We start from the raw sequence: 16545 nt of genomic DNA on the forward strand, positions 1-16545 counted from the left end.
CGGAATGAAAAAGAATGCATTTGGCAAAGAACATATTAAAAATGGACGGTGTGGAGAAGACATAACAAGGAATGTCACCACCAGAGAAGGCCCCGCAGGGCCTCGGTGACACCCAGGATTGCTGGCCCCAGCCCCGGAGGGTGTTGAGAGTGAACGTTCTGGCGGAGAACTGCGTGGACCTGCGTGACATCCATGTTCACGCTGTTATCACGCAGGGGAGGGTGGGGACGCTTCTTGTTTCCATAGCCCCCTGGGATGACGGCTCCACAGACATCATCAGCTTCTATCACAAAGGGACACACAGGTGCCTTCCTGTCACAAGCACCACTGTGTCTCTAGACCCCAGCCGGGGCCAACACACAGGGCGTGTCAGTTAACTAGTGTGGAAGGAATTAACACAGCTGCCCTCTCCTTGGCTATGAAAACCGTAACAGCCAAAGCCAGAAGGGCCCAGCCATGTTTTCATGAGTTGGTAATTGCACAGGCTTACTTTTCTTAACTTTAAAGCTAAGGACTTTACTTCCTGCCTTAAAGAAACCGAAACCAATCCTAAAATTAACTGCATAAAGGGAATGTTTAAGACAATGACCACCACCAAAGACGTATTCTTCCGTAATGACATGTTAATTCACTGTGTGATGGCGGTGATCGTATCCAGAGTGGCTGGCAGCTTCGCTCACTAAGGGAAATGTAAGGACTAATAAAGGCTGTCAGCTACTGAGACCTCTAGTTACGCCAAGCACTATGCTGGGCTTGCTTTGTATTGTCCAGTCCTCACAACAAACTGTTGCTTTGTAGATAAGGAAACTGAGAACTGAAGACGCTGTACATACTGTTCTAGGTCACAGAGCCAGTAAGTGGCGGAGCTGGGATTCACACCCAGGTGCGTGTGACATCAAACCTAGGCTTAGCTTCCAGTTCAGGACAGGAGGGAGGTGCAGGTATCATATTCACCTTCTGTCATACAAAGCCATAAAACTTAACAAAATATATGAGGCAACTCTTTTCGGGCACTGGACAAGACAGGCACGGGCTGTGATCCTTGAGAGACGGGACACACACAAAGTGAGACCCTCACTCGCCCTGGATTTCGACCTGTGGGCACTGTCCAAACCATGGCTCGGGAGGAGTGGAACCCAAACACAGCAGCAGGAAACAAGGATTGGAATTTGGGGCCCTGAGGCAGCTGGACCATGTGGGACAGAATAATGGAGGGGGGGGTGGGGCAGGAGGGGTTCCGGAATCTGCCTGAGGGCTTACTTGAGTCACTAGTCAATGCAAAGCTGCACGTGTGCAGGGGAGACGCCACAGGGCCTGGGAGACAAAAGCTATGGGGAAGCTGGGCACTGAGTGGCATCTGCCAGCCAGAGTGAGAGATCTCGCTCAACACCCCAGACAGGCAGCTGAGACTCCAGGAAGGCCACGCTTCAGGTGTAGGGATACACGAGCCCTAGGGGAATCCCACCCTAATCCCATAGTAACAAAGACTAAAAATAAGCCTCAGTGGGGTCAGGTTGGTCCTCCAGTTACTTAACCGCCTGTTAGAACTCAATTCTTTTTCATGCGATATTCTCAAAGCAGGATCACACAGTCCAGACTCTCAGGAATGTGAGAACCACAATGTCCAGCATATAATAAAAAACTACTGGAGAGGAAAACACACAAAAATACCACCAGGAAAGTGTGACCCCTACAAGGAGAGAAAACAGGCCATAGAATCAGATCCAGAGATCACACAGATATCAGAATCTGCACATAAGAACTATAAAATGTCTATTATGAAAATGTTTAAACTTTAAAAGATGATTAAAATGAATGAGAAGATGGGGAATCTCAGCAGAGAAATGGAAACTATAAAAAAGAACCAGATGGAATTTCCAGAACTGGAAAATACAATATCTTAAATGGAAAACATCACTGGATAGGCTGCCATCAGTGAATCTGAAGACATGAAAAGAGGCACTAGAAAGCATTCAAACTGAAGCAAAGAGAAGGTGGGGAGGGGACCAGAAATAAAGAAAAGGAATAAAACCTCAGGGAGTTGGAGGATAATAGCAAACAGTTTGACATACACGTACCGGGAGTTCCAGAAAGGCGGGGGCGGGGGTGGGGGGAGAGAGAGAGAGAGAGAGAGAGAGAGAATATCTGAGAAAATAATGGGAGAATTTCAAAATTTGATTAAAAATATCAACCCACAGATCCAAGATTCTGATGCCCAAGCAAAACAAACACAAAGTAAATCACACTTTGGTACATCACCGTTAAATTTCTGAAAACTAAACAGAAAATACTAGAAGCAGTTATGGGTGGGAGTAAGATGCTTTATATATAGGAGAAAAAAAAAATCTCTGAGTTCTCATCAGAAGCAATGCAACGGAACGCATCAATGCAACAACGAAATGACATCTTGAAAGTGTTAAGGTTGGGGGGGACCCTGTCAACACAGATTTCTATAAGCAGCAAAAACATCCTTCAATAATGAAGGTGAAATAAAGACATTTTCAGACAGATGAAAGCTGAATTTCACCAGCAGACTTGCACTACAAGAAATGTTAAAGGAAGTTCTTTAGGTTGAAAGAAAATGATATCAGATGGATCTTAGATCTAAACAAAGGAGTGAAAAGTGTTGATATTGAGTATATATAAAAGCTCTTTCCCCCCATATGTTGACTTAAAAAAATGACTGTTTAAAGCAAAAATAATTACAATGTACTATAGGGTTCATAACATATGTAGAAATGAAATGTATGACTACAGTTACACAAAGAACTAGAGCAAGGTGAAGGGAAATACACTGCTGTCAGGTTCTTGTGTTATACATGAAGAGGTATAATATTAATTCAAGATAGACTGTGATAAGTAATGGATAACAGTTAACCCCTAGAGCAACCACAAAGAAAATAAAGCAAAGAGATACAGCCAAAAAAGGCAACAGAGGAAATAAAATGGATTACTGAAAAAATACTTGATCAATCCAAAAGTTGGCAGGAAAGGAGGAACAAAGAACAGATAACACAAGTAGAAGATAAAAAACCCAGAATGGTAGACTTGAAACCAACCATATAAAAAATTACTTTAAATGGAAATGGACTAAACAATTAAAAGGCAGAAAACGTCAGGCTGAATTTTTTTTTAAAGCAATTATATGTTGTATTCAAGACACATATGTAGAATATAAGACACATAGTTAAAAAAAAAAAAGAATAGAGTATATACTTATCAGACAAAGTAGACTTTGAGAATTTACTGGAGAGGTAGAGGAGCATTTCCTAATGATAAAAGGATGATTTCATCAGGAAGAGATAACGATCCTTAGTGTATACCCACTTAACATAGCGAAGCAAAGACTGGCAGAGAAATAGAGAAATCCACAGGTAAAGAGTTGGAGATTTTAACGCACCTCTCTCAGTTACTGAAATAACAAGTAGAGAGAAATCATTAAGGACGCAGAAGAAGTGAACAACACCATCAAACATCTTATCCTCATTGACATTCTTAGAGCACAATAGTCAACAAAAGCAGAATACATATTCTCTTCAAGTGCACATGGAATTCACCAATCGAGAGCATATGCTCGTCCATAAAAAGTATCAATACATTTCAAAGGACTGAAATCATATAGGGTATGTTCTTCGACCAAAATAGAATTAAAGAAACAAAGAAAAAAAAATCTGGAAAATTTCCAAATATTGGGGAAGTAAGCAATACACTTCTAAATAATACATGGGTCAAAAAAGAAACCACAAAGGAGATTAGAAAATATTCTGAACTGAATGATAAGACACAACACATTAAAATTTGGGGAGATGCAGCTAAAGAAGTGTTTGGAGAAAAGTGCGTAACGGTAATGTTTATATTAGGAAAGAATGGTTTAAAACTCCTGTCTATAGCCACCTCATTCTGCAAGATCCTATGAAGACAGTACTGTTAACAGTCTGCTCTTCCTAGAGGTTCCAAGTGCTAAGGCTTTAGACACACATGACCTGGGACAGTGTTGGGAGGAGCCCCGCCCCACCTCATTCCTTCCCCCAGCAGGGCCCACCTCCATCCTGAAGGGCCTCTCTTCTTCTTTCTACATGTTCCCTATCTGTGTACCAAATAACATGCACTGCATATAGCAAGCACTCAGTGAGTAAAATTAATAGTATTTTAATAAAATGCTCCATGGTTGTTCCTTGTCAGAAAATTCATGCTCGGTGCAGGGAAAAAAAAAAGTCAGAATTGTGTAATACGTGTTTCTACAGAGATAACCAGTTTGGTCCTTCAGCTGTTTTCTTGAACATAGATTAACACATTTTTTTGAACAAAAATGAGATCATTCGGGCTTCCCTGATGGCACAGTGGATTACAATCTGCCTGCCAATGCAGGGGACACGGGTTCGATCCCTGGTCTGGGAAGATCCCACGGGCCGTGCAGCAACTAAGCCCGTGCGCCACAACCACTGAGCCTGCGCTCTAGAGCCCGCGAGCCACAGCTTCTGAGCCCGTGAGCCACAACTACTGAAGCCCGCGCGCCTAGAGCCCGTGCTCCGCAGCAAGAGAAGCCACCGCAATGAGAAGCCCGCTCACTGCAACAAAGAGTAGCCCCCGTTCGCCGCAACTAGAGAAAGCCCGTGTGCAGCAACGAAGACCCAACGCAGCCAAAAATAAATTACAAAAAAAAAAAAGAGACCATTCCCTGAACACTGTTGAGGGACTTGCTTTCCACCCCGCCCCGACATAACAATACCTCACAGACATCGAGTCACTTTGCAGGTTTCTTTTTAATAGCCGCCCAGAGCTTACTTTAACTAATCCCCTCTCGAACAGAGTTTGGGGTTGCCTTTATTTTTCATTCTGCATCCTTCACATCTCTTGCTGAATACTGTGGGGAGTGTTTCAGCAGAATAAAGTCCTGGGCGTGAAATCACTGGACCAAAGGGTTTGCACAGTTAGCCTGGAAATCAGTAGCGGCCTTTATCTTTCAAAAGGTTGTACCTGTTTATATACTCGCCGATTATAGACAGGAGCCTTTCAATAAACCTTGTTGGAGTGAATGCTGGTTATTTGTCTGGAGATGTATTCCCACGACCAAGAGGTTCATAAATGTGGAGATAAGAGCCAAGGCAGGGGATGGCCAGGGGGGCCGGGCTGCAGCGGGGCTGGGCGGGCAGCTCCTGGAGCTCTGGGTGCAGACAGGCCTCTGCAGACCACAGGTCCCCTAAACAGGTTTACGGAAATCTCATGATGTCTTGTATTTCTCAAGAACACCTTTGAGAAATGTCAACTTTCTGAGCCAGTCTCCACATGCTCAGTTATTAAAAAGAGGCCCAAAATGGCTCTTCTGCTGCAAAAGCAAAAACGATGGTGAGCTTTTCTATTTTCATTTTTGGAAAAATCTAGGCAGGTAATTTCATTTCTTTATGATTGGTGTGCTGAAAACAATTTAAATTTTAAAATACTTTTCTTGAATGGGAGTGTCTGCATAAACAAACTTCGGCACAGTGATAATTATTTAAATTAAGCTGTGCACTATATTAAGGTATCACTGTTGTGTTTTTCAGACCCTGCCTCTGCCATTAAGGCTCTTCTCACTGTAACTCTTCATATGTCTTCACGTAACAATAAGTGCAGGCACGTAAATAAATGTGGGTGTGGCCACAAGCAGACTGTGGCCCATTCTTTACAAAGTCATCCCTAACCACAGCTGGAATTTTATTCTTATAATACTCTTAAGAGGAAAACTCCGAAGGAGAAGGAATTATTTGAATAATTCCATTAAAAAAAAAACGTTGATACAAGCAAAGCATTTTTTATCATAAAGTAGCCAGGTGAGTTTTCCATACTAATTAAATCAGAATACTACTATTTAGCATTTTTACTAAAATACTAATACAACTATTAGTGGTTTTTTTCCATACTAGTCAGAATAATTGCTCAGTTCTCCACCTTCAATCTATGGGTATGATATTTGTCATTGATTCCTGGCTGGGAATCTCAGTGGCTTTGGAATCTTAAGCTGGAGGAGACCTAATTGAAAAGGATTTTTATTCGAAACTTGATCTTTCTGGGGTGGCATGTATATGTTTGTGCATGTCAGTATACATGTATATCTGTATGGTGTATATATATCATTTGCGGGCATATACATGCATATTTCTGTATTTGGGGGTGCAGGTCTCATGTCTCCTGCTTAAATAGAGGTTATTGAGGCTTCTGGAGCACCGAAGTGGGAGGGGGTCAGTGCCCTTAACTCCCTCCAGTGCTGTGTGTCTGCTATAGCCTCCCTTCCAGCCCTTTATCCTCCTGAAACCACGCTGGCATCCAAGACCATCTGGGACCACCCCAGGAAAGACCTGGAGGACTAATTTCAATATTTTCTCTCTTCCTGGTAAAATATTTATTGAAACTGTGCTGAGCTAGAAGTCTTCCTCCGGTTCAGAAACTGTTTGCCTGTAAACACACTGACCTGGGTTTGGGGAACCAAACAAGACCGGAGAAAATAAATGAACAGCAGGTCCACATTATGCAAGAACTCCGGCTTCTGGGGAGACTGCAGGGGCAGAGCACAGAAAAACCACTGCGCCAAAGGACGTAAAAAATGATGACCAGAAAACGTTCCAGCTCTTTGGGCTGCGGGCGTGTTTTTATTGGTTAATGTTTTTATGGCCATATTCTTTGGGAGGCAAAAACCTTATCCCTGCAAAGATGGATTAAATGAAAATTGTTCGCAGCAGAGAGCAAGAAAGAGAAGTGATGCCGACCTCCTCGCCGCTCCCGTAACACGGGGAGGTCTGGGAGGGCAGGAAGCAGAGGAGGCTCTAGAAGCCGGGTGGCCGCCGGGGCACTCACCGTTGACGAGGCCATATTTCTGGGCCAGGAGGGCGGCCTGCCGACTTTTCCCGCTGCCCACGGGCCCGCACAGCAGCACCCTCGGGGTGAACGGGGCGTTAGATCGATGGATGGTTTGGACATAGGTCAGAGCTGGAACGAGAGGATGTGAGGATAATAAACCAGGGTCCTAAAGAAAGGGAACCAGCTTACGACACCTCTGCCTGGGCTCTTTTAACGGCAGTAATTATTTCTCTTTTACAGCTCCGTGGAAACCCTCTGTGAATCTGCCGGGTAACCACAGGGTGAAGCTGCGGGGAAGGAATTACCCTTCAGGCCGGGGCACCAAGGCGGGAGGGGACAAGGAGAGGCACAGAAGCCACCCTCCGAGCAGAGCACTGCCCTGGATCCCTCTGACACAGCACAGGGGCCGTGCTGCCCTCCTGGTCAAAGGACGGCTGGCCGCGTGGTTGGGGGCTGGTCCCAGGACACAGAACACACACTGAATACTGGGTTAGGGTGTTTCCAAATTGAATCCGGGCTGAGCCTCACCCTGAAGCCCCGGGACCAGGCGGACCTCCTAGAGTCAGACACGGGCTTTGATAAACACGACAGGCCACGCGGGGGCCTCGTACTCGGGGACTTCTAAAGGCCTTCGGAATTGGTGGAGAATAATTTGCAGCCGCGCTCCAGTGACACCAACTTTATTGCAAGTCTCCAAAGAGGCAGTGAACAAATGGGTCCCGGGAGTGGGCAGATGTCGCCCTGGCCCAGGGTGCCCCTGGCAGCTGAGGAACAAAGAAGTAGGGAGACAGGGCTGAGGCGCGTGCACCGTGGGGGGCACTGGATGCCCAAAGCGACTGAACATCAAACCAGGTCACCTCCCTTGAGAGTGGAGGGCAGAGGAGGGGGCACGGGTGGGCTGAGGAGGCTGCTGAAGGGCAGCCACTCGGCACCTGGGTGAGGGGAGCGGCCCGCCCGCTGAGGCAGAGGGCGGGGGTACCTCCTCCTCAGTCCCCCTTGCATCCAAAGGGGGTCTCCCTCCCCGGCCCCGCCTCCTGCCCGGGTCCCCGGACCATCCTGCGCAGGTGCCGGGCTGCCTGAAGTCAGCATGTTGGCCCCTCGCCCATCCGAAGACAGGAAGGTGTCCCCAGGCACCACCTCGAAATCCGCGACAGGTGTGCAGGGTCTTCCAACCTTGTGCTTGACGTCGGGGCACCTCCCCGGCCTCTGCCCACCAGTGCTGTCACGCTCCCTAGCTGTGACAGCCACAAACGTCTCCAGACATTGCCACGTGTCCCACTGTGGCAAGAGGGCAACATTGAGAACCAATGACGTATATTCACTGGGCAAATTCTGAACGCTCAAATCTTTGTAGGATGTTTTGATTGGAAGGGACATGAGAGATGCTACGATTCCCCTCTGTTTTAGAACTAAAGGTGCAGGTAAGTTACCTGTCTTCAAGGTCAAGATGATAACCAGCATCTTCACGGCAGGGATGCATCTGCTGCTAAGCTAAACTCCACCAGCCTTACCTTATCTGATCCGTGCACGGTCCCACGAGGGATGTGCTTTCCTTGTCCCGGTTTTACAGACAGTTGGCAGGGCTGGGGCAGCTCTCCCAAGCCCACTGCCACGGGTAACACTTTCCATCAGCGAGACGAACCCGGAGGAAGAGATAAAGATAAAGACAGCAAGGCTGTCTTTATCCTCAGACCTTCCAGGATCCAGCCCGTCTGAAGAGCACGAATACTACAGGCAAAGCAGCCTGCTTACAAATGATGCTTAATTTACAGTAAATAACCAAGTTAATTAGAAGTAATGATCCCCCAGACGGTCTCAACAGCTAATTATTCTTTTGAAAAATATGTGGTTGCTGGATGCATAGCAGAGATATTAAAAAAAACAACACAGAGAGAATTTTGCATTCCAATGTTCAATTTCTCTCTCTGCATTATTAATTAATAATAATTAATATTCAGACACTCACATTTTTATTTACAATTTCAGGCATGAATTCTTTATGAACGATCGTATGAACTTTTAAATTTAATTAAGTAGTTTGGAAGTAATTAATGTGTAAATTCAGAATCATGGCATAAGATAAATGTTGTGGTTGTTTATCTTCGGAGCGCAGTGTTTGCTACTAAAGACTCTTCCGAGATGCGAAATCGCTGGAAATTTATAAGGCATCCATAAGCCTGGCATTTTTCAAAGTAGCATCACTCTCCAGACATGCCCCCTCGTATACCGACCCCCTTCGGAGAGCGGGGCTGAGCCGCCTCCGGCTCTCGCTCTCGGTAAAGCAAAGCCGCTCAGACAACAAGGCCACCAGCAGGTGGGGGCCGGTGGGAGGGCCGCTCCGGGGAGCTCAGGACAACCTCCCCACCAAAAGTAAACGTCTCTTGAAGAGATTTGAGAGAATATACCAAAAAAGGGCATCGTAAACCATCAAGTGTCTTGAAGTCCCTGCGGAGCTATTTTCATTGTGTCAGGCACCGGCATCGCACAGAAGGGGATAACTGCTTGTGGAGACAACTGAAGCTCGGCAAGACTTTTAAAAAATGAGGGAATTCCCCGGCGGTCCAGCGGTTAGGACTCCGCGCTTTCACTGCCAAGGGCCCGGGTTCGATCCCTGGTGGGGGAACTAAGACCCCCAGAAGCCACACAGCGTGGCCAAAAATAAAATGAAATCAATAAAAGAAAATAATAAATTAAAAAAAATAAAAATGATAAATGCAGCTGCTTTGGGGGAGAACTCTTCTAACTTTCCTTGTCTTTCGGGACCGGATGTTGAATCCTGATGATAGCAACGTCCGATGTTTACTGAGCCGTTCTCTGCACCAGCTACTGGGCTCAGGGCTGCAGATACCTGCGTTGCAGGATCTCACGGAGCCCTCACCTAAGTCCGTGAGGAAGGAAGGATTTCTGTTCCCATTTTGGGGATGACAAAACTGAGGCTCAGAGGGGTTAAGAGAGTTGCCGCAGACTGCAGAGCTGACGTGTGGTGGGGCTGAGGTCACCTGGCTCCAAAGCCTCGGGACTCAATGGTCACACCCCTGACCCCCAAACAGGCCTCTTTCAGCCCATTTCTGAACATCTGTTACTGTTCCCAATGGCAGGGCCGTGGCCGGCATACAACTGCCTATCCCTGCCCTCAGTGGGCTCAGGACACCTGAGTTGTGTTGTGGTTTTTTGGGTTTTGTGGCGCTGGTGGGTTTGGTTTGTACGTTTGTTTGTTTGAATATTTATAAATTTTCTCTTCCTCTTCCTTCATCCTCAGGGCAAGACTTCTTGCTGCATGTCCCTCCCACCCCGGCCCTCACCTCTCCTCGCCCCCGCCCCCCCGTCACTGTCAAGTCCGCTGACCATGCGGCCTATAGAATATTAGCCCAGGGTCTCAGAGGACGACGCTCCCAGGGACCCCAGACTCGTTTCTGGGCAGGGACCTTGGGCCTTCCGTGACTTGACTCCCGGGCTCCCAGGCACACCCCGGACACTGGACACCGGACACTGGCATCACTGCCAGAAGAAGTGACACCAGGATGAGAGGGGCCGAGGGTCCACCTGGATTTACCCTGGTAGAAGACGTCCACGCACGGCTGGTCGGCAGTGATGACTTTCACGATTTTGGGGTACGAGGGGAGGATCCTGACGATGTTCCTGTGATACTCCAGCAGCCTCCGCGCCGTCTCCCCTTCCGAGATGCCTGCTGGCACTATCAGTCGGTTCTGGATTTCGGACTCGGGGGGCCAGTCGAAGGTGGTGTGATAAATCTCTACCAGAGAGAGGGACACGTTTAGAGTTGCCCGCCCGACCTGGGGGCAGAGCCTGCGGGTCCCAGGGGCGCTCGTCCGCCCACCCCGGCAGCACCGTGCTCGGCTTTGGCTCCGGGCCCGCCCCCCCGTCGCTATTAACGACAACAAAGTGGCGATGATGCTCAGCGCGAGGGGAAGGGTGGCCGTGACTTTCGGAGCGCTTCCTCTGTGCCAGGCTCCCACCCCCAGGCTCTCATGTCATCCTCACAGTGAGCAGATCACAAGGCAGGGCTCAGCGTTTCCATCCTCAAGTCCAGGTGAGAAAACTGAGCCTCAGAGACACTGGGCGGCTTGTCCCATGTCACACAGCTAGAAAGGGGCAGGGACCACAAACCCGGGTCTGTCTGCTGCCCAAGCCTGAGAGTAAGTGCTCAGTGAGGGGTGGGCAGGGCTGTTACTAGGATTCCCTGTGAGACCCCACGGGGTGGTTGGGGGAAGGTGGAGACAGCCGTACCTCCTGTCTGAGGGTCGATTCTCTTCCCCAGATTTCTCTCAATCAGGACCGTGTCTGGAGCGCTCAGCACGACTGGGTAGAGAAGGAAAGAAGCAAAACCAGGCGTGGTGGGCAGCCGACCTGCTGCTGTAAAAGGCATTAGAGCAACCGCCATCTCCCACCCCCAGCAATGCCTTAAAAGAGAGGTCAGAACACAAACACGTAATCTCAGGACAGAGGAAGCCCACGCCTGAACACTTCGCCCGAGGACAGGCTTCAGTGACATATTTGTGCAGGACGCTTTTGCCACATTTGGGGATTATTTCCTAAGGAGAGTTTCTCAGATGTGAGATTCCTGAAACAAGGAATCACCAGGGTCAGAGCAAAACCTCACGTTTCTCAGAACAAGCCCCGAATGCATTTAGCTCCGTGGAAAATTCGACTGTGCTGTCCTCCTTTTTCCTGTTGGCCCATCAAACCCCCTTCGGGGATGGTGCCTGGGCACCGGGGAGCCGCTGACGCAGAGTGGAGCGCTCACTCGCGGGGGCTGCAGGTCTGGGGGGAGGGCTCTCCAGGCACGGGTGGGGCTACTCACTGACATGTCTGGGGGAGACGCCGAGGGTCTGGATCAACAGGGCCTGCTCCCGAGTTTCAGGGATGCCATCCAGAATCCAGCCCTAGGCAAAGAATGTGGAAAGGTGCTCACCTATGTTTACTTTTCCAGATGTTTTTGGAACTATTATAAAAGGAACATCATACCTTTATAGAAAGACTGGAACTTTTAAGGTCAGAGAAAATAAACGTTCCTGACAGCCGCCTCACCTCACTTAACAACTCCTCTCATAATATCACATCCCCTTCTGAATCTTACGTTTAAAATGATAGTCACACCATACGTATTTTCTGTCCTGATTTCTTCCATCCCGCGTTATAACCACCACCGTATTTTTCCTGTCGGCCCACCTCCTCGCTGGCCATATAACATTCCACCGAGTGAGCTGCCTCACGCGCTGAGCCGCGCCCCACGACCAAACGCTTCACCTGCGGCGCGTTCGCACCGTTACCAATAACACCGTAAGAACATCTCTGTGCTACAGCTCTTTCCACATTTCGGATTATTTCCTAAAGGGAGTTTCTCAGATGTGAGAGAAAAGGAACCACCAAGGGCAAAACAAAAACCCACTTTTCTTAAGAACAAGTCCCGAACACAGCATTAAGGGGCCCGAGTTCAAGTTTCTGTTCCTAAGTGAACTCATTATAGGGCTGAAATCCCTCAGGCGTCTTCTTGGATCAGCTGGGGAGCTGGTTTAGAAGATTTATTTTCATTAACCCTTTAAGTCCAATTGTGAGAGTCACATATGATTGTTGTACACTCTGTGGGAACACTAAAGAGCTGAAATAATAATGCTAGTCACTGGTAACACCACCGACCCAAACTAGCCACTGTTAACACTAAGGTGTATCTCCTTCCGGGCTTCACATAGAGATATCTATTCTCCTGGCTGGCGGGGGGGGGGGGGGGGGGGGGGGGGGGGCAGGGGGGGTGTGGGGTGGTGGAGAAAAGTCACACTGCACATACTACTTTGTAGTCTGTTCTTTTCACATAGTGAGAACGTTTCATGCATATCTCCCATGTCACAGAATGCTCCTCTCCTGGGAGTTTCTGTAGCTGCCAGGCATTGCATGAATTGACCTGCCAAATGCTAACGTACTGCTGCTCATTTAGTTTCATTCCATTATAAAAAAAAAACAAAAACTATTATTTAGGGACTTCCCTGGTGGTCCAGGGGTTAAGACTCCGTGCTTCCACTGCAGGGGGTGCGGGATCGATCCCTGGTGGGAGAACTAAGATCCTACCTGCTGCGCAGCCTGCGGCCGAAAAACAAACAAACAAAAACTATCGTTTAAAAAGTGCTATAAGTACATCTTGAGGTACACAGAATATCCTCATGATAAAGTTCGGAAAGTTGATACCTTCTTTTATAACTTTTGACACCTTTTGCCTCATCACAGTTTCAAAATTGCCCACCAGTTTCTGAATCCAATGGCAGATCACCTGCTTCCCTGCATCTTTGTCAATGTCAGGCTTTATCCTGGGGGAAAATCTGTCCAGCAAACTAGAGTACACGGTAGCTGCTTTAATTTACATCTCTCTGATCACTAAGGAGGCTCAACGTTTTTTCCATATGTGTATTGGCTATTTGAATTTTTTTCTTTTCCAAAATGTCCATTCATGCCGTCTATTCACTCTGCCCTTGGGGTTTGGTCCTCATTTGTTTACAGGAGCTCTTTACATATTAAGAATATTAACGCGTTTTGGCAACTGCTACCACAGACTCTGAGAAAAATGATGTTGCCAACATTTTCCACAGTTTGTCTTTTGTGTATGGTGTTGTTTCTGTCACACAGGTTTTTGGCCAAATCAATCAGCGCTTTCCTCTTTGGATTCTGGTGTGTGGATGTATAAAAAGGCCCTTGCCGCTGCCAAAGCTGATACGCGTTCACTTGCATTTAAGCTGAGTTCTCTTAACGGTTTACTCTTTACACTGAAATATTTAAAAGAGCCACATTTTATTTTGAAAATGATGTGAGCCTTGATCTCATCTGTTTCTTTGTGGATCTCCAACTGTCCCACGGTCATCTATGAAATAGCCTGTCCCCTCCCCTCTGAATGTCACCTTTTAGTCACAGCTACATGCTGATACGATGTTGGCTCTGACATCTTTCTGCCTGTAGACTCTTGCGCCATCCTCACACCATCTGAATTATCGCTGTTTTGTAGTTTATTGTTCTATCTAATAGGAGATGCTCCTCCTTCTTTTTATTTTTTCCAAAACTTTGTTCCTCCAAGTAGGCAGAAAACTATTTTGTCAAGTTCCAAAATATAAATTCTACAAGGTTGGGAATGACATTAAACGTATAGAGTAATTTATGGAGGATGGACATTTTTACAATATCAAGTCAACACATTACCTTCCTGGGAATCTCCTGGCTGTCCAGTGGTTAGGACTTGGCGCTCTCCCTGCCGGGGACCCGGGTTTGATCCCTGGTCTCAGAACTAAGATCCCACAAGCTGTGCGGCCAAAGAAGACCACAAAAAAACCCAAAAACCATGATCTTCCCATTTGCTTACGCTGTTTTCTTTTTAATGTACCTCAGTAATAGTCACATTCAACAATTTCTAAAGTCCTTTCAAATCCTATGAGCCTAGAGTTATACACACATACACTAACGCCTTCAACCTGACGGTCAGATAAAGTAGATAAAGTGAGCTTTGGAAGAGTGAAATAAAGCCGCAAATTGTCTCAGGTCTCCATTCTTTTTTTTTTTTTTTTTTTTTTTTAGCTGCAGTAGAAAAGCATAGCTTTATTACTTTGCCAGGCAAAGGGGGACACAGCGGGCTCCTGCCTCGAAAAACTACGTGTCCCCCTCAGGTCTCCATTCTGCGGTGAGGCGGGGTCAGACAGCCCCAAGTAGAAGCCCAGGTTTCTGATGCGGGCTCCCAGAAGGGGCCCCCTGCTCTCAGTCATTAGAAGAACTTGCCTGCCGTAAGGTCAGAGGATGGACTGATAGGGTGAACTGAGACCCAAGGTCACCCATAACTCATAACACCTGATGTACAGAACACCGTGTGGTTGAGGGCAAGGAATGTCTTTCTTTTTTAAAAAAAATATGGGGGGAGAGCACATTTCTTCAATATTAAAATATTTAGGTTCCAACAGCCTCAACTGACAGTTAAAAAAAAAAAGCTAAACAAATTTACAGAGTAAAGAGTATTGGAAAAATCAGGCATGCTTTCATTAATTCCTTAAATTATGCAGGAGAACGCGCAGCCACGGAGCCCCTGGATTCTAGAACTAATGAAGCAAAACTGCAAAAAAAATTTTTTAACAGCCTTTTGCTCCCTCAAGTCCTTGTTATAGGCAGCCAAGCGCTGGCTGCAGCTCTTACAAAGAGCAGACACCTACAGATGTGCGCACCCCTCCAGGAATCAGGAAGCACAGGGTCTGAGAGCTCCCCCACTTACAGTTCTGGAAGCTGAACCCAAATGTTCTGAACTTTGGCTACATTCAGACCCCTTTATTTTTTCCTTATTTGGAGGGGAGGGAGTCGGAGCCCCCTGACTGCTTCTTCGAGGACAAGGGCTGGTAATTCTGTTTCGAATCCCTTTTTGAAGCTGAAAGAAGGTTGGAACCCCGCCTTCACTCAGCACTGAGAAAGGCCTCCGCTTTTAATATTGCATTACTGAGCAATCATTATAATCTTGCCCATAAATTTGCAGCTGGTATCGGTATGTGGTCCAAAGCTTTTAGAAGTATTCAGGGGAACAGCTCTCGCCGACTGGAGAAAGCGGGCCTTCCAATTACACAGGAAAAGTGCAGCAAAATGAGGAACATCTCCCTAATTAACTGGCCTCATTGGTGCCTCATTCTGGTTTGGATGTGAAATTTAAGGAAGGAGAAGAGAAGGTGGGTGGGGCGCGCTCGAAGCGAATCCCAGGCCACCTGCTCTCTGGGTTACTCTTTCAGACTCAGGGAGACGGCACCATCACCCAGGTGCAAAGAAATGAGGGCCCTGGAGGACCTCTTAGGGCAGCAACCCCACCCCACCGGTGCAGCTGTGGAGACCCTTCATCCCCGCATCAGTCCGCTTGGGAAGGAAGGGCACAGTGACCACGGCCTCTGCGTCACGGAGTGTGGGTCCTGGAGCATCCTCGAGATGGGAGCCCCAGGCTTAGCGCCTGCCAAAGATCTTCCTTCCCAGAGCTCTTGACTTTATAGAGGTTACACGCAACTGCCCAGTGGCAAAAGGGACCACACTTTCAAGGCGAAACAGCACTTCTGGTTGAGAGCAAGCTAATGGCTGCAAATTCTGGCAAAGCAAGGAGTCACCGATCAGTCAGTAGCATCCCATGCCGGGATGGGACGCTGGTGAGGTGCATCGCGAGGGTCGCGGTTCTGACTTCCAGGAACGGCTGGATGCGGAGAGAGCAGTCAGTCCCTAATTAGAATACATCATCCATCTTCCTGACACTTCAGTGAAATGTCTGTTCCACTCTGGAGCTGCAGCTTTGTTCAGAGCAGGTTAATTGATATTCTGATGCCTTCGCTCGCCGTACCCCTGTGGCTCGCTTCTGTTTTATCACACATCAAAAAGGCCGTATGCTCAGGGCACTCCCTGCACCGGCACAGAGCTGGAGGTCTGCACAGCTGCGAGGGGTACGGTATCACAGGAGGGACAAGCACCGAGCAGATGTCACAGATGAAAAAATGGGGAAGGAAAGCAGCCAGCCAGCCTAGGGAACGTGGCGAGGCCCGGCAGAGCGCTGCCGGATGCCGAGTGGGCGGCCCGCCCTGTGTGAACACTGGCCTCTTCTGCCCTTCTGACTGTTATTAAAGCGCAGTTAGCAACTTCACGCTGCAGGACTCTTGCCCTCTGGGCCCCCCGCCTGTTTGATGCGGTGCCCCTTGTCTCCTCCCCTCT

The 16545-nt window shown here is 47.8% G+C and overlaps 1 protein-coding gene and 1 long non-coding RNA gene across 5 annotated transcripts in view; one reads left to right on the plus strand and one right to left on the minus strand.

Moving 5' to 3' along the window:
* Positions 1-16545, minus strand: part of AK8 (adenylate kinase 8) — a 128186-nt gene that overhangs the window by 74679 nt on the left and 36962 nt on the right. For all 4 annotated transcript variants that reach the window (XM_033858935.2, XM_033858934.2, XM_033858937.2 and 1 more), the window contains 4 exons: positions 11657-11738; positions 11083-11154; positions 10388-10588; positions 6832-6963 (listed from right to left, as the gene is read on the minus strand). In XM_033858935.2, the coding sequence (XP_033714826.1) occupies positions 6832-6963; positions 10388-10588; positions 11083-11154; positions 11657-11738 (487 nt within the window). The remainder of the gene's footprint in view (positions 1-6831; positions 6964-10387; positions 10589-11082; positions 11155-11656; positions 11739-16545) is intronic.
* On the plus strand, positions 389-7104 carry LOC141279018 (uncharacterized). Its single transcript, XR_012332744.1, has 3 exons — positions 389-472; positions 842-883; positions 7075-7104. It is a non-coding gene; the product is annotated as an uncharacterized lncRNA (long non-coding RNA).

This window comes from Tursiops truncatus, chromosome 6 (genome assembly GCF_011762595.2).
Source record: "Tursiops truncatus isolate mTurTru1 chromosome 6, mTurTru1.mat.Y, whole genome shotgun sequence".
NCBI classification, from domain to species: domain Eukaryota; kingdom Metazoa; phylum Chordata; class Mammalia; order Artiodactyla; family Delphinidae; genus Tursiops; species Tursiops truncatus.